The sequence below is a fragment of the Apium graveolens genome, chromosome 9 (genome assembly GCF_009905375.1).
Source record: "Apium graveolens cultivar Ventura chromosome 9, ASM990537v1, whole genome shotgun sequence".
Classification (NCBI taxonomy): domain Eukaryota; kingdom Viridiplantae; phylum Streptophyta; class Magnoliopsida; order Apiales; family Apiaceae; genus Apium; species Apium graveolens.
In genome coordinates, this window is record NC_133655.1 from 252,995,421 (window position 1) to 253,021,823 (window position 26,403).

Consider the following 26,403-nt stretch of genomic DNA (forward strand, 5'->3'; position numbering starts at 1 on the left):
AGGATAAAACAGTAACAGATCAATATGGCCACAGAACCAACAATGATCAACGGCGACTCGCACCTCAGTTTGCCCAAAAAACCTATGCAACTCATATATGTTTGCGAAGTAGGCACCGAGACTTGTGTCATTTTAATCTCAAGTATACCTCTCAATATATAGGCATCTCAAGTTGCTCTTCTTCTATTTTACTCGATGTGGTACACCAAGTAAGAAAACAGAAAAAGTAAACAAAATGGGTTTTTCTTATTCTTTATATTATATCCTGATTAATTAATATTAATATTACAAAATATATTCAGTGTATGATTAAAATAATCCTTACTCAATATATTTTATATTAATAATTAAATAATCAATATAAATAATTAAACTTGTAATAGAAAAGAAAAATATAACAGTTCCCACTAGCACTAGGCCACACAAGCATTCCACTTATGCTAGTAGGTGTAAACAACACTAACACAAGATGCTATATAAACTCAATATCTTTCTTTTACAATACCAATGTGGGACAAAATCCCCATAACTCATTTCAAACAAGCAACTTTGTCTCAATATATTCATGGATTCCACTAAGAAAATGTCTTAGATCCAAATATGAAAGTTTAAGTCCTCATGTCAAGGAACAACCTCCAAGTGTTAGCTTCCAGAAATCATATCAAGAACATATATAAAATATGCCTCAAACTTTCCATTTTCTAACAATCCCCCACAAATCCATCATCAAATTGCATACGAGATTTTATACATGATATGTTTTTCAGAGTCGGTACCCTTCCGGGTTTGAACCCTCCTAAGTCCTCTACTTCGATGGCTACCGGATACAGATGGAATGTTACACCTTGAATCTTTATCCGTTGGGTGTAACCACACTCCATAGACGACGACAAGTCAAAGGCTATGGTGCCAATCTACGGCTTTGAGACGTTAATGGTCATGTCTCGATCCTGCTCGTCGAATGTTTCGAGGAATAACCCTTTTCCTGTAATTGCGACCACACAATTACATTCGCTTAGCTGGGCATCTCCAGAGATGTACTGCTATCATCTCGTCAAACGACTTGACCCCATTCAGAGTTCAAATAACTCTTGCTAACCAGCAATTCAAGTACCTCTTAAGATTTATAGGGAATAGACTTAGATACATAAGTATCTAAATGTATATGGTAGAGGTACTACCAATTCATCCTTACAACTTGTTATTATCACATTGAATACACTTCGAGGGATCTCCTCTCAGGTGTATTGGGTTCCCGCTGTTGATGAATTATGATGGGTTACCAGTCCCATCCCCAACCTCGACTTAAGGACTATAACATGCTCAATCCCTTTAGTCAGCGGATCAGCTATATTATCCTGAGTTCCTATGAACTCTATAGCAATAATCCTATCAGACACAAGCCTTATAGACTTTAGTCTAACTTGGATGTGTCTCTTTGTTTTAGCATTATACTTTACACTTCTGACTTTGTCGATAGTTGTACGGCTATCACAATGAACATAAATGGCAGGAAGCGGCTTGCTTACTACAGGTAACATACTCATGAGTCCATGTAACCATTCAGCCTCCATCCCCGTGGCATCAGGAGCACATAACTCAGCCTTAAAAGTAGACCGAGTAATCAAAGTCTGTCTAGAAGACTTTCAGGACACTGCTCCACCCGCAAGGGTAAACACATATCCAGTCACTCCATTGGAACCAAATTTCTTAGCTATCCAACTTGCATCACTGTACCCCTCGAGTACCCCCGGAAATCTCCGGTAATGCAAGCCAAGGGAAATAGTTCCCTTCAGATATCTAAGAACTCTATCCAGTGCCTCCCAATGAGTCTTGTTTGGACAGCTTGTAAATCTAGCCAACTTAGACACAGAATAAGAAATATCTGGCCTAGTCACATTAGCAAGATATTGCAAACTCCCAATAATCTAAGAATACCTTAACTGAGATACAAGAACTCCTGAACTATTCTTGACTAAGGCAACTTTTGAATCATACGGTGTACTAGCGATTCTACAATTTGAATAACCATACTTCTCAAGTATAGATTTCTCTATATAATGAGACTGTGACAAAGTTATTCCATCAGTTGACTGAGTCAACTTGATCCCAAGAATCACACTAGCTTCACCCATATCCTTCATCTCAAAGTGCATCTTTAAGAAACTCTTTGTCTCATTAATAATCTCAATATTAGTTCCAAACAACAAGATATCATCTACATACAAGCACACGATCACACAATCATTACCTCTAACCTTATAGTAGACACACGTGTCACTTTCATTAACTAAAAAATTCGAAGTTTAAAACAGTTTCATCAAAATTTTTATGCCAGTCTATAGGTGCTTGTTTAAGGCCATAGATGGATTTGACTAGTCTACATACTTTCCTTTCATTACCAGAAGCAACAAATCCCTCAGGCTGATCCATATAAATCTCTTCTTCAAGGTCACCATGAAGAAAAGCTGTCTTTACATCCATTTGATGGATGATAAGACCATGTACAAAAGCCAATGCAATAAGCATTCTAATTGTTGTCATTCGGGAAACTGAAGAATATGTATTAAAATAATCAATGCCTTCCCTTTGCCTAAAGCCCTTAGCAACTAGCCTAGCCTTGTACTTATCTATTGATCCATCAGGGTTTAGCTTCCTCTTGAAGATCCATTTACATCCAATAGTAGAACACCCAGGAGGGAGATCAACTAACTCCCATGTTTCGTTTGAAACAATTAAGTCAATTTCACTCTTTACAGTGCCTTTCCAATACCTTGACTCCGAAGAATCCTTGGCTTGATGGAAAGTTAAAGGCTCATCTTCGACATTGTAAGTGATAAAGTCACTTCCAAAGTCCTTGACTACCTTTGCACGCTTACTCCTTCTAGGTTCCTCTATTTCGTTAGGAGTAGAGCTATTACCAGGATCCACCCTCACATTTGTCATCTTTTCCACATGATCAGGAATAGAAGTTGATGTGTGAGTGGGATCATCCTCAGAACTACCCAAAGGTATACCAGTCTTCATTGGAAATACTTCCTCAAAGAAAGTTGCATCACGAAACTCAACTATCGTATTCGCCAAAATACCATCTATGTAAGATTTTAATACTAAAAATCTCATAGAGGTTGTGGTTTCAAGATAGCCCAGAAAGATACAATCAACAGTTTTCGAACCCAGTTTCTTTCTCTTGTGTTCAGGGACAAACATCTTAGCACGGCACCCCCGCACACGAAGATAACTCAAACTTGTCCTACGCTTTCTCCATAATACATATGGTGTCTTGTCCATATATTTCAGAGGGACTCTATTCAGAATATGGCAAGCCGTATTCAGAGCCTCTCCCCACATGTACTTAGGCAACCCAGAATTAATTAGCATACTGTTAATCATGTCTTTAAAAGTTATGTTCTTTCGCTCTGCCACCCATTAGAATCAGGTGTGTATGGTGGAGTAACCTCATGAACTATACCATTGCTTGCGCAAAATTCATTAAACAAGGTACTCGTATACTCACCACCTCTATCAGACCTCAAACGTTTAAGTACTTTATCAATTTGTGTTTCAGCTTCATTTTTATACATAATGAATTTATCTAGTGCTTCATCCTTATGTTTAAGCAAATAAACATAACACTATCTACTACAATCATCTATAAAGTTAATGAAATATCTACAGTGATCCTTAGTCAACACACCACCAAATTCACATATGTCTGAGTGTACTAAATCTAACAAGTCTGAATCCCTAACAACATTATGAAAAGGTTTCCTTGTTTGTTTAGCAGTTACACACACTTGACACTTAGATTTCTTATCAATGGCGTACTTTGGAATCAACTCTAAATTCAACATATTCTTTAGAGCACCAAGATTTAAATGACCAAGTCGTAAGTGCCACAAATCAGATGATTCTACACAATTAACAGAAGGTGCAACACTATCATTAATAAAACCACCCAAAACGGGTTCAACATTTATTAAAAATAAACCATCAGACAAGTAACCCTTGCCAAAGAATGTACCAGTATGAGTAATAGACTTTATTACACTTCAAAGAAAGTTCAAAGCCGTTTTTAACTAAACAACTTCCACTTATAATATTTCTACGAATAGAGGGAACATGATGCACTCTAGTGAGAGATAGAATTCGCCCATAAGCAAACTTCAGGTCCACGTTTCCTATTCCAAGCACTTGTGCAGCACTAGCATTCCCGATTGTCACTGTCACTCCATGACTCTGTTGATAAGATACAAACAAGCTAATATCAGCACAAATATGTACATTAGCTCTAGTATCAATCAACCACTCATGTGACAGATAAGTGGAAAGTAGTACAGGGTTGTAAGTAACATACCCGTCATCGGTTCCAGAGGCAACAACCTCACCAATGACCATGTTAGCTACTGGCCCACTCGTGGTTCCAAGTCCAAGCACAGTATTTGCTTGAGCTACCACTCCAGCTTTCTTAGCTTTCTTACTTGGACAGTCCTTGCTCCAATGACCAACCCGTCCACAAGACCAACATGATTTGTTCGCCTTTGGTTTCTTAGCCTTGTTCTTGTCAAGTTTAGTGTTAGCCTTCTTAGTGACTACCTTTCTTTTCTGTCCTACAGTCACTACATTCACCTTCGAGCTCCCATATTCCACAGGCAACACATGTCCCTATTTGGACTTGTGCTGCTCCCGTACTGAGATGTCCAACATCAAGTTAGTCTATGTGATCTCTCATTTCTGTCTTTTCAGGGAGAGAGCAAACTCTTCCCAAGACTTAGGGAGCTTTTCAATCACAGACATCACTCGAAACTTCTCAAGCAAGACCATACCGGACTCACCCAAATCATGAACTAACATCTCAAACTCATGAACCTGTTCAGTCATGGATTTTCCATCCACCAGCTTAAAATCAAGAAACCTAGCCACAGAATACTTCTCAAATCCTTGAGAATCAGTATTATGGGTTTGGTCTAGCTTATCCCATAAGACTTTAGCAGTATAGGCATCTGATGAATAAACATCGAACAAAGTATTTTCCAAGGATGCCAAAATTGGTTGTCCTAGCCACCCCATCCTTCTCAGCCCATAAAGCATAAACCTTAACAGATTCAGCTTTCTCTTGATCCAACCCAGGAGGATCATATTGTACCACTAACAATAGACCCTTAACCGTTAACTAGAGCTTCGTCTTTTTCTGCCAAAGAGAAAAAGAAGCTCCACCACTAAATTTATTAGGCATACCAGATAAATCAATTGGATGGAGAAAACGATACGTGGTCCAGTCAATGGTAGTAGTACCACCAGAACCAAAACCAGTCTTAACAATTTTAGGAACATCAGCAGTTTCGTTAACCATCTTGCTAATTAACTATATATAACTATAATCTCTTCAAGATTGTTGGGTATAATTCTAACTACACAGCAACAATGGGCAGTTATATATATATAATAACAAGAACAAGGCAAATAACCAAATAACCAACTAACGAAACAAAACACGAAGGCAATAACAAACTATAAAGACTGTAATTGACAAAGAAAGTAAAGAAAACTTATCTCTTATCGCTTTCCAAATTCCGATAAGAAGAAGAACACAACAGCTGAGTCGCCAAACCCTTCAAGAGGACTTGACTGTTCTTGAAGAGATTATTGCCCCCCACTTAAGCTGTGATGGAATGCAGCAATATCGCTTCCAGGATAAAACAGCAACAGATCAATCTGGCCACAGAACCAACAATGATCAACGACGACTCGCACCTCACTTTGCCCAAAAAACCTATGCAACTCATATATGTTTGCGAGGTAGGCACCGAGACTTGTGTCATTTTAATCTCAAGTATACCTCTCAATATATAGGCATCTCAAGTTGCTCTTCTTCTATTTTACTCGATGTGGTACACCAAGTAACAAAACAGAAAAAGTAAACAAAATGGGTTTTCCTTATTATTTATATTATATCCTGATTAATTAATATTAATATTACAAAATATATTCAGAGTATGATTAAAATAATCTTTACTCAATATATTTTATATTAATAATTAAATAATCAATATCAATATAAATAATTAAACTTGTAATAGAAAAGAAAAATATAACAGTTCCCACTAGCACTAGGCCACACAAGCATTCCATTTATCCTAATAGGTGTAAACAACACTAACACAAGATGCTATATAAACTCAATATCTTTCTTTTACAATACTAATGTGGACAAAATCCCCATAACCCATTTCAAACAAGCAACTTTGTCTCAATATATTCATGGATTTCACTAAGAAAATGTCTTAAATCCAAATATGAAAGTTTAAGTCCTCATGTCAAGGAACAACCTCCAAGTGTTAGCTTCCGGAAATCATATCAAGAACATATATAAAATATGCCTCAAACTTTCCATTTTCTAACAAGAGCAGCATCCTAGTACTACAGTGATTCATCCACGGCACTCGGGATCAGACCAAGATGCTGTGAAGATCACTGTTACCGGTTCCAGTGTTAATGGCAGGGCTACCAGTGAAACTTTAAGTCTTGGAAGTAGTGGACCTAGAGATATGTATATTGTTGAGGCTGGAAACATGGTAATATCCATTCAAGTCCTAAGGAATGTGACTAACAACTTCAGCCAAGATGATATACTGGGTAAAGGTGGTTTTGGAACTGTTTACAGTGGCGAGTTACATGACGGAATAAAGATTGCAGTTAAGAGAATGTAATCGGGGGTGATGAGTGAAAAGGGTTTGGATGAGTTCAAGTCGGAGATTGCTGTTCTTACTAAGGTCCGGCATAGGCATCTGGTTGGGATTCTAGGATATTGCCTTGATGGAAATGAGAGACTACTTGTTTATGAATACATGCCTCAAGGTCCCCTTAGTAGGTATCTGTTTAACTGGAAGGAGGAAGGATTGAAACCTCTTGAGTGGTCAAAAAGGCTGACCATTGCATTGGATGTTGCCAGAGGTGTTGAGTATCTGCATGGTTTAGCTCAACAGAGTTTTATACATAGGGATCTCAAACCTTCCAACATTCTTCTTGGAGATGATATGAGGGCTAAAGTTGCAAATTTTGGACTTGTTCGTCTTGCTCCAGATGGAAAAGCTTCACTTGTGACAAGATTAGCAGGAACTTTTGGGTATTTAGCACCCGAATATGCAGGTAATTTCATCTTTCACATATTTCTTTTGGCATATATTTTCATATCGATTTTTCTTGTTATATGGCCTGCTTCAAAAAAAAATTACGTTGTAGAATACTTCTTTTGTATTATTTGAGGGATTAATTTAGAATGTAATAATAATAGTAATCTTTGGTATCCAAATTATTGTGAAACAGAGTCCTGTTTCTGAATTTGTCACTCGTATCTTTAATATCCATTGTTGGTGATTGTATTGATTCGGAGACGTATGGTAGTAATTAATTAATGATATATCTTGACCTCGATATGAGTTTCACAATTAATTGACAGTGACCGGATGAGTAACTACGAAGAATGATGTCTTCGGCTTTGGAGTGATTCTTATGGAGCTGATAACGGGAGGTAGAGCACTAGATGAAACCCAAGAGGAGGATAGTATACACCTTGTCTCGTGGTTTCGCAGAATGCATCTCAACAAGGAGACATTCCGAAAGGCAATCGACCCAACTATTGATCTTGATGAGGAGGTTCTTGTTAGTCACTACAAGAAATCTGGTCATTTACAACGGAAAAAAATCATCGTTTTTGGTCGAGTAATAAGTTCGTTTTTTCGTCACAAGATAAAATTGCGTCGTAAGTTGGTGAACGTGGGCCCACATTAACAATTTAATAATACATCAACTTACAATGAAAATAATCGTTGTATGTTGTTAACTTCCGACTGAAAAAATCGTCACTTTAAATATTTTGGGACCCACCTTAAATAAATTACTAAAAAAATAATGAACAACTTGTCGTAAATAACCTAAAATTTCCGTCATAAGTTTTATTCTCTAAAAACATGCATCTTTCTGCTTTTTTTTTAGTTCCAGCCATTTCAGCTTTCAAAATAAATTCTAAACCTGTTCAATCTCCAATTCCAATCTAAATACAATTTTGTTGGACGTTGTAGTTGGCCTATTTTGTTGTAGTGAGTGTAAGCACAATATCTGATTTGGCTGGTCACTGCTGTGCAAGAGAACCCCACCAAAGGCCTGATATGAGTCATGCAGTTAATGTGCTTTCATCTCTGGCTGAGCTCTGGAAGCCATCAGACCCTGATCCTGATGATGTATATGAATTTGATCTCGATATGACGTTGGCACAGGCAGTTGAGAAGTGGCAGGCACTGGAGGGATTGAATGGCATGGATTATTCTTCTTCTGGTATTGGTAGCAGTGATAATACCAAACCAGCATACCCACAAGGCCATCAGGGTTTGCAGATTCTTTCACTTCATCAGATGGACGTTGACAGAAGAAGTTGGAGGACTGGAAAGCCTGTTTCTTGTTAATGTTTGCTAGAGGTTTGTTGTGTTTATTATGCTTCCTCCTTGCTTGTTGCTTTTGCAAAGTTTCTTTCACACTTCTTTATACTTTTTCAGGGTTAATTACTGTATTTCAAATACCACTCTACTCTTTTACCCTCTTTTTATTGTGTAGTTTGAAATGTGAATCGATAATCGTAACCCACTCTTTATATATTTAGTTTTTCAGTGGCAATCCTTGTTAGTTTGGATTATGTATCCTCTCTACTTGATGCATTGTTGTATATCAGCATGCTGCATGCCAAATAAGTTAGGTATAATTCTAAGTTTATGACTGTTTTAATTTTCCAGTAAATTTGATTTCTTTAGCGACGTGATATTATATATTTACCTAATAAGCCAAGGGTCTCTACATTTTGTGTTTGCTGTCCTTTTCTGTTAATAATTTGTAGTTCAGTTGAGATATCAATTGACAAGATCGGTATATATGATTTAACCATGTTCGCTAGACCAAATATATCCATATAAAATTAACAGACCACATTCTCTACCATATCCAAAATAAGACCAGTGTAAGAAGGCAATAAGCCAAAAATTAGAACCAAATAAAACACTACGTTGGTGCTACGTGTTTGAATACATTGGCCGACAAAGATTAAGGATCTTACTGGTACTGCAATTCGGCACTTGTAAATATCTCTGTACTTCAAACGTATTTGCTGATTTTGGTCAATGTTTATCTTGGCAGTGTCGTTTTGTTCCGGCATGTAGATGATATGCAATTTCAATGGGGGTTATTTTTATGATGCATTCGCAACTTGTTGTTTTCTAGAAATAGTTGAATATATTATGTTTCTTGCAACAATGAGTGAATGACTACTAGTAACAGTGCAACACTAAGTGAGTACGTGGGTGCCTCTACTCACGAGTCACTACACTCACATGAGTCACTATCTCGGTCTGCTATATATTCCTTTATATAATATGTAACATGCTTTGCAGATTTGGTGCCGGTAAATATGATTCTTAGTGATTGACTTTTTTGATAAATCTGCAATTTAGTATTTGTTGTTCCCCATTTTCTATTCTTAGTTTTGACTATATTATTGAACTGCTACTTCAGTAAGCGTCTGGCTTTTTCTATTCTTGATTTGTTTTGTTTTAGGTTATGGATGTGGTAAGTGGAGATTTATTTATGTTTAGGAGATCAAATTAGGATGTTTAACTTGGGTTTCTTGTGCAGCAACAGTATAAATTATTGTTCGTTGTACCTGTTACTTGTTTTTGTTGATACGTAAAGACTAAAGAGGTGCCTCCCTTGTTTTTTTCATATATAAAAACTGTATCACATGTTTTCTATTGCATAAACGTAGTCTTCATTCTTCAACTTCTTTTTAGCATGGAGATTTGTAAGTTGGTTTTCTAAGGCTTTTTTTAGGTACAGCTGCACATTTGATTTGAATGACATAACAGGTGAATTCAGTAAAGAGTCGAATAAGAAATGTTTCTTTTAACTCTCCTGTCCCTTAAATCAGTCTCAGGCTTGCTTGCTTAATTTTCTTTTTACGATTAAACTATAGGGTAAAGGAATATGGTTTGAGACTTTTGTACGCTTAACTTGGTGGGCTGGTTCCATCTCAAGCTCTGAAAAACCGTTGGTCTTGTTTTTCTGGCCCATGAGCTGTATATATTGGGTTTCCTTATTACTTAATTTTTCCTCGGAAAGATTACATAGACCAATATTTTTTTTTGACTCGTTAAGATTAGTTAGACAAATGTTTTCTTAATTTTAAGGGGTCGTTTGGTTGGAGACATTCCGGTATCAGATATGTTTTTCATTTATTTCAACCCAATATCTGATATTTGGTTCATAATTTTTTTCCTCCAAATCTATTCCTCGTACCTCCAAGATATTAGTTTTTGATATCAAGGGGAGAGGGGGTAAGGGATATGGCCGTACGAGGAATCAATTTTATTTATAGTATTTCAAATTTATTTAAGCAATCAAATGTAAATGTTTAATACAAAAATAATTTAATGAACTAAAATTTATTAAAATGATAATTAAAATAATATTTAAATTAACTAAAATTCATAACTTAAAAAATATTTTAAATTTAAAATATTCATTCCAGCACTCAACAAAACACATGATATTATATATGATACCTCAACCCATATCACCTTAACCCGATTGCTGATTTCAACCTCATACCACTTCTCGAATCAATTGCTGATTTCAACCTCATACCACTTCTCGAATCAAGCGACCTCTAATTAGGTTTATATGGATCACACATATTCCAGTGAGCGGGAATCAAATCAAGTACCTACGGCAGTCCCAAGAGAATAGTTAATAATTATTAATCACTTGAGCTAATCGCCTTCTTAGAGCATCTCCAACCGGTCTTTCCCTTAGCTAAAAAGTACCAGCTGTCACTCTACAGTATCACTTATAGCCAATATCACTAATTTTTTCTTCTCCAACCGCCTAAACCCCTTAGCATAAATTATAGCCACTCTGATATGCTTGGCTATATTTGTTGAAGGACTCCAAATTTGTAGCCAATTATCCACATCATCTCGCGCTGCTTTTTTTTCCTCCCGCTGTTTTCTTTGTTCTCCCGCCACATAGTTTGCAAGCACAGGTATGTATTTTCAATCTCTCATTTTTGTTTAATTTGTATCAAATTCGGAATTCATTTGTGACTTGGTATGTGCTATGATTTGTTGAAATCTCATATAGTCGAATTTATCAAGGTGCTTCTTTTTTGTATGAAACTAAAGTAGGAGGTAGCACAACAACTATTTGATTAATTGTCCGAAAGAATTTCAATAGAATTTACTTCCTGTATAAATTGGGCACTATATATTTGTACTATCTTTGGCAAGGGTGATAGTTTAAGTTTGGAACTTGTAATTTTATTAGACGTAATTTGTTGCAGGCTATCTCGATAAATTAGAAATGGAACACACTTTTGTTTCATTACTAAATGAAGGTTCATATAATGAAGCTGAAGAGTTTTCTTACTCTCTACCACCCCCTTTATCGCAAGAAAATAGTCAACAAGCACCTAGCCAATCAAAACGGGGAAGATTAAATAATTTATTAATTGAGGAAGATATGTTACTCTTGTCCGCTTGGTTAAACATAAGCATGGATCTTGTTCAAGGAAATAATCAGAGACAGGCGACTTACTGGACTAGGATTTGAAAATATTTTCATGACAATAAAATATTTGAAAGTGATCAGACGCATACCTCGTTGTGTAACCGCTAGTTCGCAATCAACACCTCTGTAAGCAAGTTTATTAGTTATTACAATAAAATTAGTTCAAGAAATCAAAGCGGTGTTATCGAGCAAAATAAGGTACATACTTACCACTCTTATTTATAATAATTAGAGTGACTCGATTGTTGTCCTGCCTTGAGATTGTAGTGTGCCAATGCTTTGTATATGGACCAGATGGAGACACACTTGTTATCAAAGTCGTATATATCAGACTTTCTTTATCCGGCATTCCTTATTGCATATCCACTTTGTTGAACCTCAGTAGAGGCATGACTGTCTGAGTATATAAATTTGTAGTCATGGAATGGTGCTCCTCTTCCGATCAATACATACAATCAATTATTGACTCTCATCTGGGTATTATTTATCTTGTTAGTTTTTGCTATATTCTTCACTTATTTCATCAACTGTTGTGAGGTAAACAAGATTTCTGATAAGACTTTTTTATTGCTAAGTTTTCTGATAAGATGTTCTATAAGATCATTTTACAACTGAAAATGAGCGGGTTTGTTTCGAATTTGTTGATGAACCTGTATGAATTCTCGTAGATTATTCGGATGATTGCGAATTCGAGTAACAACTGATATTTCGACATCCGAATCAAAGTGTTCTTCTTCAAGGGATGATTCCCTTTCATCTTCAATGATCATATTGTGCAATATTACACAAGCTGTCATAATATATTTCATTGTTTCAACATCCCAAAATCGTGAAGGAACACGGATTATTGCAAATCGAGATTGTAGCACTCCAAATGCTCTCTCAACATCTTTTCTAATGGACTCTTGTGCAGCTGCAAAATATTTTCTTTTGTTACCTTGCGGTTTCGGAATAGTTTTTACAAATGTTGGCCAAGAAGGATATATGCCATCAGCAAGATAATATTCCATGTTATATTCATTCCCATTGATGGTATACTTCACTTCAGGTCCGCGGCCGTCAGCCAAATTTTCAAATAGATGAGACCGGTCTAATACATTGATGTCGTTTAATGATCCTGGTAGCCCAAAAAAAGAATATCAAATCCACAAGTTTTTTGAAGCTATGGTTTATAATATTATAGTTGGTTCATGAACATGACCTGTATCAAGCAGTTGGATAATTTTTTCAGTTTCAGTACATATAGTCGATACTACCCAACATTCCAGGAAAACCTCGTTGTTCATTCTCTGCCAATAATCTAGAGACATCTTGTTCATTTGGTCGTCTCAAGTATTCTGCTTCAAATATTTCCACAATTGCTTTAACAAATCTTATTAGACTCTCTATTGCTGTACTCTCACCAATACGTACGTAATCATCAATAGATCAACTGTCGTTTCATATGCAAGCATCCTCAGTGCAGCTGTTATTTTCTGAAGAGATGACAGTCTATGAACTCCTACAGCATCAGTTTGCTGAGTAAAATAGTAATCGTGAGTTGCAACTGCTTCCTCAATTCGGAGAAATAATGATCTACGCATTCGAAATCTTCAACGAAATTGTGTTTCCGTGTACGTAGGTGTATCAGAAAAATAATCATGATACAGTCTAGTATGACCTTCTTCCCTATTTCGATTAATCACACGATGATTCATAATAGAACCACCATGTTGTGGGATAGAATTCACTCTCTGACGTTGATAACAACCATTCTCATTCTTGCATCATGCTCTTCTTCTTCTGCTTGCATAATATCAAGAATCATTTGTGTGGTATTATCCATTGAAATTGAATACGGTATGTTGAAATATATTAAGTTTGTGTTTACTGTTGAGAAACTCACTAACAAGTATAGCAACATAGAGGCAAGTGTATAAAGAATTTAACAAGTTTAGGCCAAGACCACAGTTAACAATACAAAACATGCAGGTAAACAAAATCAGTAACTGAAATAACGAAGAGAGAAAGAAAGATGTACCTGAAACCATAGCTTTCAATAGTGACTGAAATAAAGGTTTACAGATACAAAATGCCAAGAAAATAATCACAGCTGAGTCACCAGACCTTGCACGAAGTCCTGGCTGCTCTTGAAGAGATTATTGCCCCCTACCTGCTGCGTTTGGGATGTGCGCAATATCTCCACCAGGATAAAACAGCTCGGAGTTTATGTTAACAGCAGCAACAAAACCTCCACTTCGACCAGCACCTCAGTCGCCGGAAAATATCAGCACTTCAGGACTTATGGGAGAGAAATGCAGAGAGGTTGAAGAGAAGAGATAAGAATGTAGTGTATGTTTTTTCTCATTCATTCAGTTTAGCCTCTATTTATAGGAGAGGAAAAATGAAACTGTCCACACACTTAATGTCTGAATTAAACTGCTCCATTAATGAAAAAATAAAAACTGATCAGATTTTGAATTCATTAATGAAAAAATCAAAACTGAACAGCTTTTGAATTTAAATTATTTGTAACAGCTTTTCACATTAAACACCCACATTATAATCAGAAATTAAGTTAAGTTCTGATTTGACTCATCAGTACTTAAGTTCTGATTCTGATATCAGAACTTGTTAAGTTCTGATTTTATTCATCAGTTCTTAAGTTCTGATTCTGATATCAGAACTTGTTAAGTTCTGATTCTTATTTCAGAACTTGTTACAGATCAGATTATTTGCAGGACTTAGCCTATTCCAGTACCCAGCCCAATAATCCAATCACCGATAAATAAATTCGAATTAAAATAATTCTCAAATAAATAAAATCCTCGCCCAGGTCGCCTCGCGTACGCGAGACGCCGAGACATTCGCCCAAATCGCCCTTCGACCCGACCCGGTCCGGTCCGGTGCGGTGCGGTGCGGTGCGGTGCGTGGCGGGGCGGGGCGCGCGTGTGTGTGTGTGTGGGCGCGTGAAGCACACAACAACACAATGGACTATCACACACCTTAGTAGTTGTATACTACTCATGTGGGTAATACCATATAAAGCACACAACCCCCTTTATTTATTTCAATGTGGGACAAACATTCTCAAATTTTCCAAGCTTTTCCAAGCTACTTTCATCTCTCATTTCATATGGATTTCATTAAGAAAATTCTTAAAACCATACATGAAAATTTAAGTTCAAATATCATTGAACAATTTCCAATCATTAGATTTTAGGATTAACATCAAGAACATAATTAAATTAAGCTCTAAAATCCTAATTTTCTAACATTTACTTTGTTTTTGCTCTATATAATTTATAGGAAGTTCAGATGAAGTGTGATACTGATATCTTATAAAATTATTGCCCATTGTTGTGGACCATTTACAAAGATGAATTTTGCCAGTGTATTTTCACATCAACTAGCCAAAAAAGTAAAACTGCTAAATCTCATATTTTTGAATTGAGTTGTCACTTTCATTATCTTTTACTTTATAATAACTTATTACTTAAAATTTTAGAAAATATATGACCATATTTTAAAATCAATTAAACACAATAAATTATTGTTAATATTAAATGTCTTCACATTTAATAAATTTTTTATTTAATTTTCTAAAATCATTTAACTACAATATCAAGTGAATTAACAGTAATAGTATTTTATTAAATTATAATTTTATTGAAAATTTATTGTTTAAAATTAAAATATATTATTTCGAAAAATAGCCAACCATTATAGCTAATCTCATTGGAATACAGTGCCTTACAGGTTCAGCAAATTTTAGCCCGCCACTATTTTATACTATTATAACTAACTCGATTGAAGATTTTTACCAAACAAATGTTAGATGTTAGGTAAAAGTTATTTTTCAACTAAACCCTGTAGGCTTAAATATTCTTTTATATGCATCACATTACTAATAAAAAGCTATAGTTGAATTAGCGAATTTAATTTCTTGGAAGAATTAAAGTTTTTTAATTGATATAACTTTTATCCCCTGCCAAAATCAACCGAGTATCCCCACAGAGAAGAACGACCCAGTCAAAAATTTAAAACAACAATTCTTGAGTTTCATCGGTGACTATAGTTTTTTTAGTAATTCCAAATTTTTGTAGTCAAGGGTAACAGTAAAATTTTATGAAGCCAGCAACTGTCAATGTCCATAGCATCTACGTAGTTGTTTGGGTTAATATTAATATTTCATGAATAAGAACATGAATTTTTAAAACTAGCAATATGCTAGTGTTCATATTGTCCGAAATTGTATTGACTTAAATTAACGCACATATTATCCACGTGTAGACTGTACGTAGTTGGTGTCTGGTGTGTGTAAGCATGCAACAATGTAACACTTTCTGCACCCTTGTAATGTAAACACAATTTGCCAATATTCTATACATCTTATATATTTTTTATGTTAATTAATTTATGATATGGTCTCACCAATAGTATGAAATACGGAAAAAGATCACACAAAGTACCAACTAAAAAACGTTTAACAGGTCATGAGATAGTCGTGTAATGTAAATAAAATAACTATATTTATCATTTATGGACCCTGCTAAGACGAGTATATAAATCAACGAAAATTATTCAAAGTAATCGTGTAGGGCCCGACGTCAAATTTGCGGAACGGCGTCTATGAAATTGCGTACAGTCACACCGACATCTTGACTTGACGGCCATTTCTGTCAATATTTTATAAGTTCGATCTATTTGATCTATTCGAATGATAACCCTTTAATAACAAGTTGGAATTACTGCATTTAAAACACAGTAGTTCAATTTTAATTTTTTTTTTACATTTTTTTTATTATAGACAATCCGAAACCCTTCGGGTGCTGATTAGCTAAACCCCAGCGGAGGCATAATTATAAAATCTTATTTAATGAGATTCAAACATGTGACAAATAATAGTTATTTCTGTTTAATCAACTGAACCAACCTTAATGGATCATTCTTTTTACTTGCATAAGCTTATTGTGAGCATTCGTACCGTTAATTCTTCCAAATTCGGGAGAAAAAGATAAACAAGATCTTCATTTTCTATTAAAGCTGCATGGATTATATATTTTTAAAAGAAAACTCGATATGGAGATGTGATCTTGACGTTCAGGTTGAAACTTATTAAACATGTCCGAATTATATACTTTGAGAAAGGATTATAAATATTTATAGAATACGTATTTATAATAAGAAAAAAATATCGCTAAATATGTACATATATACTTATGTCACTTATACGAGTATATAATATATAAAATCAGTATTCTCTTCGTTTCAAATTATATGTTTATTTTTAAAAAAATTGCACATATTAAAGAAAGTGAAAGTTGATGAGAAAATATTGTATTAATTGCATTAAATGAATGTAATATATGATATACAGTTAATACTGAATATATAATTTGAGATATGTGAAATATAGTTGATTTTAAAATTATAAACTTACATATTAAAAGTTAAATTGAACAACTAATTTCAAATTATACTCTTTTTTTTCTCCAATATGAACATGTATTTTAAAATCAAAGGAGTAATCTTTTCATCAAATTATGTAATTACAAATATATCTCACCCCAACTCCCGAACACATCAAGCTCTTGCATAAAATGTATTCATTAATATTTATTTTTCACTTGGAACATCTCTGCTGTTCTGTCAAGCTTATTCCCATTAGTCATTAACTATTATATCCTTTAATTTAAATTAATTTGAAGGATGGATTTTAATCAGAAGAAAGAGTATATTACTGAGTAATTTAAAGAGACTCTTTAAATTAATAAATGAAATTCTTTAAAATATATTTGACCTAAGGAACGAGTCTTTTACAATTGTACTTTAATATTACTTGCAATTAAAGAATATGACTACTAGCCAATAGCATCCCAAATCCTACTTTACTACCAGTGTTTGTAATTTCGTATTTTACCATTTCAATGGTCAATATTCAACTCCATCCTCGTCTACTCACCTTGCATACGTTTCTAATTTTTCTATTATAGCATTGGTACGCTAGCCGCGTATGAACGCAAGTTTACACGGACTTCATTTATATATAAACGTACACTTACCAACATAATCCTACCAACAATTATCTCTCATTCTTCTCTATCCTTTCAATTACGACTAATAACTTCTTTCGAATATATTACAAACCCTAAAAAGTACCAAAATTCTCAACATGATTTCTTCATGGAGGAAGATTCGAAGATCGGGCAACAAGAAAGATGTTTCGAACATGGAGCTTTCCATTCCGAATCATTATCGTTGCCCGATTTCACTAGAGTTGATGAAAGATCCTGTCACTCTATCTACTGGAATAACTTATGATCGTGCAAGCATCGAGACCTGGATTGAATCCGGTAACCGAACGTGTCCGATTACAAACCAAGTGTTGAGAACTCTTGAGCCCATTCCAAACCATACCCTTAGAAAAATGATACAAGATTGGTGTGTTGATAATAGTTCATATGGCATTGAGAGGATTCCTACACCTAGAATCCCACTCAGCTCACACCAGATTTCGGAGATTCTGTCGAGACTCGTGGCAGCTCAGAAAAGAGAAGACGCTCGCGGGTGCCAAGAAATAATAGCTAAGATTATTGCTTTGGCTAAAGAGAGTGAACGAAACAAACGTTGCATTTTGGAAAATGAGACTATCGGGTTTTTGGCTTCATCATTCGAAGCATTCTCAAAGTCTTCCTTTGATCATAATGTTGGTGTGTTGGAGAGAATTTTATCAGCTCTAACCATATTGATATCGTCATTGGACGGAGAGGCAAAATTTTATCTCGGATCAAATTCGTCTTTACGTTGCATGGTAAGGCTTTTGAACAGTGGAGATTTATCTACGCGAAAAAATGCAGTTTTAGTACTAAAACATGTACTTTCATCTGATCAAAGAAAAATGGACGAGTTTTCGGATATTAAAGAGTCTTTGGAAGGGCTAGTGAAGCTAATCAAAGAGCCGATTTGCCCCACAACCACGAAAGCCTCGTTAGTGATTATTTACAACATGGTGTTATCAAATAAGGTAAACGAGAAAATTGTAACAAAGTTTATTGACATGGGGTTGGTGGAAAGGCTGCTAGAAATGCTTGTAGATTCAGAGAGAAGCATATGTGAAAAGGCGCTAGGTGTTTTAGATGGAATTTGTATGTACAACCAAGGGAGAGAGAAGGCATATGCAAATGCCTTAACAATGCCTGTTCTAGTGAAGAAAATACTGCGAGTTTCGGATTTGGCGACTGAGTTTTCGGTGTCAGTTCTTTGGAATCTAAGCAAAAATGAGAAGATGGGGGAAGATTATAATGGAAGTGGTTGTAGCATTGTTCTTTCGGAAGCTCTTCAAGCGGGAGCTTTTCAGAAACTGTTGTTGCTGTTGCAGTTTGGTTGTAGTGAAAGAACAAAGGAGAAGGCCTCAGATTTGTTGAAGATGTTGAATCTGCATAGAGATACGGTGGAATGTATTGATACTAAGGATTTTAAAAATCTCAAACGGAGCTTGAATTAATGCATGGAACCATTCATTTATTTAGATTTCAATACTCATGGAGCTATAGATTTGTAGATTGAATATACACTGCTGCTAGTACAAAGGAGACTACATGTAACAATTTGCTGCAAAGTTCACAGAAAATATGATACGTGATTTGCACATCTAAATTCTAAACTAATGAAAATATATATATGTGGTGTATTGATGTTTTGATGGTTGCAACTTGCAAGTACAGTACTTTATGGTAAAGAAATTACCAGTGCATAATAATCAATTTTAACCTGCAAATTCAGTCCAATATGAATCTTTATTTATAGCGATGTTTAGATTCTCAGGTGTTTTGTAAGGCCGATGGTATAAGTACGATTTGAAGTTGTACTATGAAAGTCGAACTGTAGGTTTGTGCATCTCCGATAGTATGAAAAAAAATTATATTTGGTACTTCAACTTCAACATGCCAGTTTCAATAAATTAATAAAAAGATGTATAATATAATATAGTAGAGAAATAAGTATTTTATGCACACTGAGAGCAAAAGAGGTGGGCATTCCTAGTTGACACTACATAGCAACTCACTTAATAGTTAATACTTGGCATACCAAGTTGTCACTACATGCTAATTTACTTAGAACAACTCCACCACCTTCTTTATACACACTTCTTAGTCATATTTTGAAAAATTTAAAATTAAAATAATTTCCTTTCTCAAAAATTTAAAATCTTCAATTCCTTCCTCAAGCATGAGGAGCATACTTCCTCTTCTCTTTTCATTTAATAATAGAAAAAATATACTCACATGTTTGCTGCAATTCTGCTTCTTCTGCATAATTATGTGCATTTGATATTCAAATAATAAAATAGTAGATGGAGAGTGTATTTAGAGAAAATTGTTGGATTAAATAAATATTTTTATATTTTTGAAGAAAAATTTAGCTAATTGTTAGAATTGCTCTTAGAGCCGGTGATGGAGTGGAGCTGTATCGGGGCTAATGACTCCTAAAGCCCCGGGGTTAGAGTTCATTTACCTTAAATATTTTTAAGCCCCACTAAACCTAAAAACTAAAAAATAGTTCATATAATTATGTATGTTTCATATTTTAATTATCTAATATCTTATTTTTTTATTTTTTTATGTGTATATATAGTTTGTACACATTATAAAAATTTCTTACAATTTATGTCCATATTATTTTATAGTATATTTCTATCTTATTTTCATTTGACATATATATATATAACTCATATTAAATCATAATTTTAAATTTATAATATATTATTTTTCACATTAAAAATGCTAAAAAATACTTAAAACAATTGTAAAAAGAGGCTTATTCTCTTGTAAAAAATTACTATATTTTATAACAAACCTAATTTTTTGAACAATTTTAATGCATAAATATCTCAGGCAAAAAAAATTAGTGAACTTTAGTTTAGCCTCCCCTACTTAAATTTTCTAGCTCCGCTTAGAACTGCAAATGAACAGAATCGTTCGTGAACAACTTGGGATCGGCTCGTTTAAGTTAATTAGGTTCAATTCGTTTTTTAAACGAGTCTAACTTGAACATGAAAATTCACTCGGATAATTAAATGAGTCGAGCCAAACATTTTGTCTGTTCGGCTCGGCTCGGCTTGCTTCGCTCGGAATCGGTTCGAGATAGACTAGAACTCGATAACTTGATAAATTTTATAATAGTATATTTAAACATATTTATATTAATATTTCATATTTATATTAAAAAAATTATTATCCAATTTATCTTTCCGAAAATTCTCAATTTCCGTTAAATTATAAATAAATAATGTACCTCAACGGATTAGTTTCTATTACAAAAATTTACAACTACCGTAATTGAACTATATCTTGTATGTATATCGTTATCTCTATTTAACTTTTTCAAATTGATTGCAATCTCTTTTAATAAACAAAATATCATCTATTTAATTTTATGTAATTTCTCGAATCATGCCACTTTTCTCAAAATACAAATGTGAAATTTTAGTGTACGATATCATCAATTTATTTTGCTACAACAACGAAGAGGTCACAAAACATCAATCAATAATTTTTGTTGGTGCATTTTACTTGTCATTTAATAATTTAATTTTTTAGAAAACGTTATTTTTCATATGTAAACTATAAACATTAACGGCATTTAGAATTTAGGATCAAGTTGTCAACCTAACTCGAAGCCTAAACCCCAAACTTATTCGGCTGTTAATCTTGTATTTTTCATATTATCATAACTGCTATTAAACAACTTATAATATAAAGAATCAATTTAACTGAAACATCAAGAGTTTTCGACATCGACGATTTTAAAAGTAAAATACGGTTTTTAAAATTATTAATGTCTCAATTATTTAAAATAAAATTGAATATATTTTAAAACTCTGACTTGTGAAATAAAATCATATAGATTAAGAAAAAAGCGTAGAATTATAAATTATATTTTAAAGTTGAAAGATTAAAAAATATTTATGAATTAATAATGGACAACTCGACTCTGTTCGAACTCGGCTTGAGTTCGGCTCATCTCGATTGTTCGTGAGTAAACTCGTGTTCGACTCGGACTCGACTTAGTTATAAATGAGCAAGTATTGAACATCACTTTCCATTCGGTTAAAAAACTCCGCTCAACTTATCTCGACTCGACTCGTTTAAAAAAAATAATAATATAGACTTGATTCAGACAGAAGTCGGAGCGACTCTGTTTATTTGCGGCTCTAAACTCACTTGACACTTCAGACTAGTTCAGGTATTCTAAGAATATTTCTAATAATTAACACCCTACTTTATCAAATAGTAAAAAAAAAAGACAAATAAATGATATCAGAAAAACAAAGTTACTTAGCTAAATCCACGGTGATACAAATACACTTTGAACTGTATTTAAGAGATGTATGTTTAATTGGAAAATTCCTACAAATTAATGCAAAATTAATAATCGAAGACTGGACTGGAGTATGATAATTGAAGTTTAGACGGATGGAGTCAGCATGGGGTGGCTACTATAATGTTTTGACTCAACTCGATCGAGCTATCCCCAACCTGATTCAACAGAGTTGTGCTCAGCAAACTCAGCCGTTACCTTTTGAATTACGAGCTTGCTTTCCTTCTTCTATAGTTGGGTATCAACCGGTGTTCCCGAAATCGCTAGGCGGGTCAGGGTCGTGAAGGTACATTCGAGAAATTAATCGGTAAGTCGGAGATTAATCGGTCTGATTAATCGGAACATTAATCGGAAAAATATAAATTTTATTTTTAATTTTTATAATTATATAATGATTAATATGTCAAATATTTTTCGAAAAAAGAAATTAAAATGGTATTAAACAATATCTACCCATTTGACATGCGTTATATACGAACTATTGAGTTTATAATATTAACTATATTTTAATTCACACTTTTATATTAATTATAATATGTTATTTTTATATTTTAAGTGAGAAAATAAATTTATTAAATTACTTGTTATTTCTTACCAATACTTTATATTAGAAATTGACATGATATTTTGTGAAATTATGAAATTAATCAATTAAAATTATAAAAACATAAAAAAAAAAAAAAAATTAATTATTTCCGCCTAGACCGCCTATCCCGCCTAGTCCCGATTTTTGACCCGAATTTTTGAAAAAACACCTAAAAATCATCGCCTATATCCGAGTCGGGGCGTTTTACCACCGCATAGCGTCTTGGCGCCGCCTAGACCGATTTTTAGAACACCGTTATACACACATCACGCACATAGCGGCAAAAATAAGGGTATCAACATCAAAATAACAACGTTAGAGATTCCATTTTTAATTTGTCACATGAAACACAAAGTAAAGATGTCGCCACGTTGGTATTTAAGAACGAACTTTAAGTAGTCCGGTATTAACAGATTGTTGTGGGTGAATGTTATGTAAGTGTGAACACTTGACTATCAGTAAGTAGCAAGAAAATTTGTATGTCAAATACATGGTAACTGCTACGTTACCATGTGTCCTTTGATTTATGCATCAACTATTAATTTAAAAAAATTGAAAGTTGAGGCAAACAAATGTAAAACAGGAGGATAACCTCAATTCTATACACGTGAGGGATAATTTGAATAGTCAGAAGGGGTGGACATGGAATTGTCAGTCCTTAAATATATTACCAGTCCAATAATGTCCTAATTCAACTGCACTCATCTCTAATGGAAATATAACGCTAATTTTTGCTCTATATAGATGAGATGACCTCTCAAGTATCAAGAACCTGTCCGGTATATATATATACGTGTAGTTAACCTATGATCTGATTTTGTGGGTTACTGAATTTGTCAAAAGTTAATAAAACAAAGAACGATATTACTACGTTTCGTCAAAAAAAAACAGAACAATATTACTACGCGTTTGAGTGAGACGACAACTTAATGTTCATTATGTATACAGTATATATTGTGATCACGATGCCCCCCCAATATTTATGTACAAATGAAATTAAAGGGTGATCCACATATCTGAAAATTTCCAACTTGGTTCTTGACTTTCAGTAATTATTTGACTACAATTTGAATAATTTTTTTTGAGTAAAACTTTTTAAAACTACATACTAATTAGAATAAAATTTGCAAGTCCCCAATGCTTGTGATGCTACATGCATGAATATGATGTTTCCTTAGAATCGGACAAGTCCAACAAAATACAAGCATACGTAAAGATAAAACTAAAACTTTTTGGGACTAAACAATGTGTTATTATTAATTACTAGTTTATAGTCCGTACTTTGCACACGGGAATCTCAAAAATTATTTAATAAAATAAATAAATAAATTTATAATTCAAATTGAATAATATGATTATGAAAGACTAAATTATCTATATAATAAGTGTATGACATCTACATATTATGATAAATTTATTTAAGAACTACTTTCGTTACATATGTTATTTTTATGTTATATATTTTATGAGATTATTTCTATAAATAGATCTGTTAAAATTTAAACTTTACTTATAATTTGTATTAAGAACTTGTCATAAGTGGTTTTCAAAAAAAAAAAACTTACCATAAGTAACACAATTCATATTTAAAATTTTATTGCAAAGTTTCTATATTTAAAATGGGTCATAATAAGTACATGGATATTTTATAAATCTAATATGGATACCAAACCTAAAAATGGATAGTCCAGTGGGTCAAATTCAAGTTAAAAATCATATCCGAACCAAAATATAGATATCAAACCTTAAGAAAGGGTTATCCAGCAATTTATAATACTAGTAAGATAGCCCGTGCTTCGCACACGGGAATTTCTTGAAATATGCAAAAAAAAAAATTAAAATAATTTAGTGCAATATCGCAATTTTCAGCATATCTTTATATTGTGAAAAAATGCAAAGCTAAAATAGTTATTTCTTTTATTTTTATATTATTTATAAATTATACAATTGGTTGTTAGAATCTGCGTATCCGGAAAATCAGTTTAACTTTGGAAACAAACATATGTTTTAAAAGAAAACATGTAAATTACAAAAATTTGTAAGCCTAGATTTTTCTAAAAAAAAATTACAAAAGATATCGATTGATTTATTACAAACCTTCATAAAGTTTTTTAGTGATTCTACAAAATCATGTAAAATCTTATGTAAGCTAAATACATGGAAAATGTATTGTTCACAAATATATTAGTTGTCTTACATGGAAAATATATTGCTCACAAATATCCATTATATTGAAAGAAACTATAAAATATATTTATCTCAATCTTGGTCAAATCTTCATAAAGATATTAATTTTATTAGATTGAAAATCATTGTCTCAATTAAGTAAGCTGCATATATTGGAGATATACAATGTAAAAAATCCTACAAAAACCAAGATGAATTGTCAACCCATTGACATTCGTGTTTCAGCTCTAGTTGCAAGTCATAACTTATACTGTACAATCCCTCTCGGGAAAAAAATGATGCAGGTTAGTTTGTACTTTGTTTGAAAGTACAAAACATATATATATATTTATAGTTTGAAAGTACTAAATTGTTTGAAACAATTTAGTAATTTTAGTTTTTCTTGAAAATTACGTAATGATTTCAATATTATCAGATTATGCAAGATCAATTATCAAGCACAGAAGAGGGCCTTAAAGCTAAGGGGAAAAGCTTCTTAGTCGGAATTTCTGAACATAACTCTTTTGATTCATTGGTATGTAATATAACACTCAATATATATTAGTTGGCAAATTAATAAAAATATAAAATTAATTGTTTGCATATATATTGATGACAGAGAGTACCAAAGCCATTCGCATTGGAATTTGGTGCCAAACTTCCTCGACAAATAATTCTTGTTTGCAAAGGAGGAATTAATTGGGAAGGAGTTTACGATAGTGAAAATCAAAAATTACTTGGATTTGAAAATTTTATTAAAGGTCATAACTTCCGACAAATGTATACGGTATTGTTGGATTATATTGGAGGTGGAAAGTTCTTTATTGAGATATATAATTCATCCGGTCTTGCAATAGATTATTGTGGGTGTTATTCGCAAAATTATGTGAATACACCTAATAATATAAAAGAAAAAGAGTTCATTCTCGGTTTGGATAATTTGGAGGATGAGAAGGCGAGGATGCGGTATTTTTTTAGCGTACTTGGAAGGGAATTAACTTTTTACGAACACACCATCCGACCATCTGATATAACGTCATGGATAAGTAAAATGGTCGGTTATTTCTTAAATGTTTTCTTTTAACTTTTCTGTGTTATAAATGTTTAATTTATTGATAATTTTACTGATACAGCTATTACCGAGAAAACTGTCAGAACTATATAGACAATGGAAAGATGGAGATACAATACAATTGTGTTTTTTGTATAAAACGTGGGAAGTAAAAATTGAGAAATCCCACAATGATTGTTACTTTGGTAATGGATGGAAACAATTTGTGAGGGATAGTGGAGTGGAAATATTTGACATTCTTGTGTTCGATTCACTTGTTTCATTGGACGAACACTTTGTCCATGTATGCCTGTTCAAAAGTGATGATATAAGACCGCATGAAATAATATTAGGTAATTTTTTCCTATTTGTGCTTTATTGTTAATAATAATATTCATTATATGAGAATAGTTTATTAATGCTCCATCTATGAATCCTGCTAAGTATATATTTTTTGAACAGGAACTGAAGATAGGACTGCATCTTTTTTACATGTAATGCATTTGCATACGTGGCATTACAAAGAAATTGTAAGATGATTGGTACAAACATTAATTTTTTAGTTTACCGTTGCATAAATATGTACTACAATATTTTCTAAACTACTGTTACTTGACAGGTTCCACCAATG

The 26,403-nt window shown here is 33.5% G+C and overlaps 1 protein-coding gene and 2 pseudogenes across 1 annotated transcript; 2 read left to right on the forward strand and 1 right to left on the reverse strand.

Annotated features, from left to right (window-relative positions):
• Positions 1 to 6,420: 6,420 nt before the first annotated feature.
• Positions 6,421 to 8,778, forward strand: LOC141685823 (receptor protein kinase TMK1-like; annotated as a pseudogene).
• Positions 8,779 to 12,212: 3,434 nt separating this feature from the next.
• Positions 12,213 to 17,261, reverse strand: LOC141686166 (uncharacterized; annotated as a pseudogene).
• A 419-nt stretch (positions 17,262 to 17,680) lies between these two features.
• LOC141682825 (U-box domain-containing protein 21-like) lies at positions 17,681 to 19,348 on the forward strand. The gene has a single exon (XM_074487517.1). It carries the CDS (start codon positions 17,762 to 17,764, stop codon positions 19,091 to 19,093), a length of 1,332 nt encoding a protein of 443 aa, XP_074343618.1. The 5' UTR covers positions 17,681 to 17,761; the 3' UTR covers positions 19,094 to 19,348.
• The last annotated feature ends 7,055 nt before the right edge of the window (positions 19,349 to 26,403 follow it).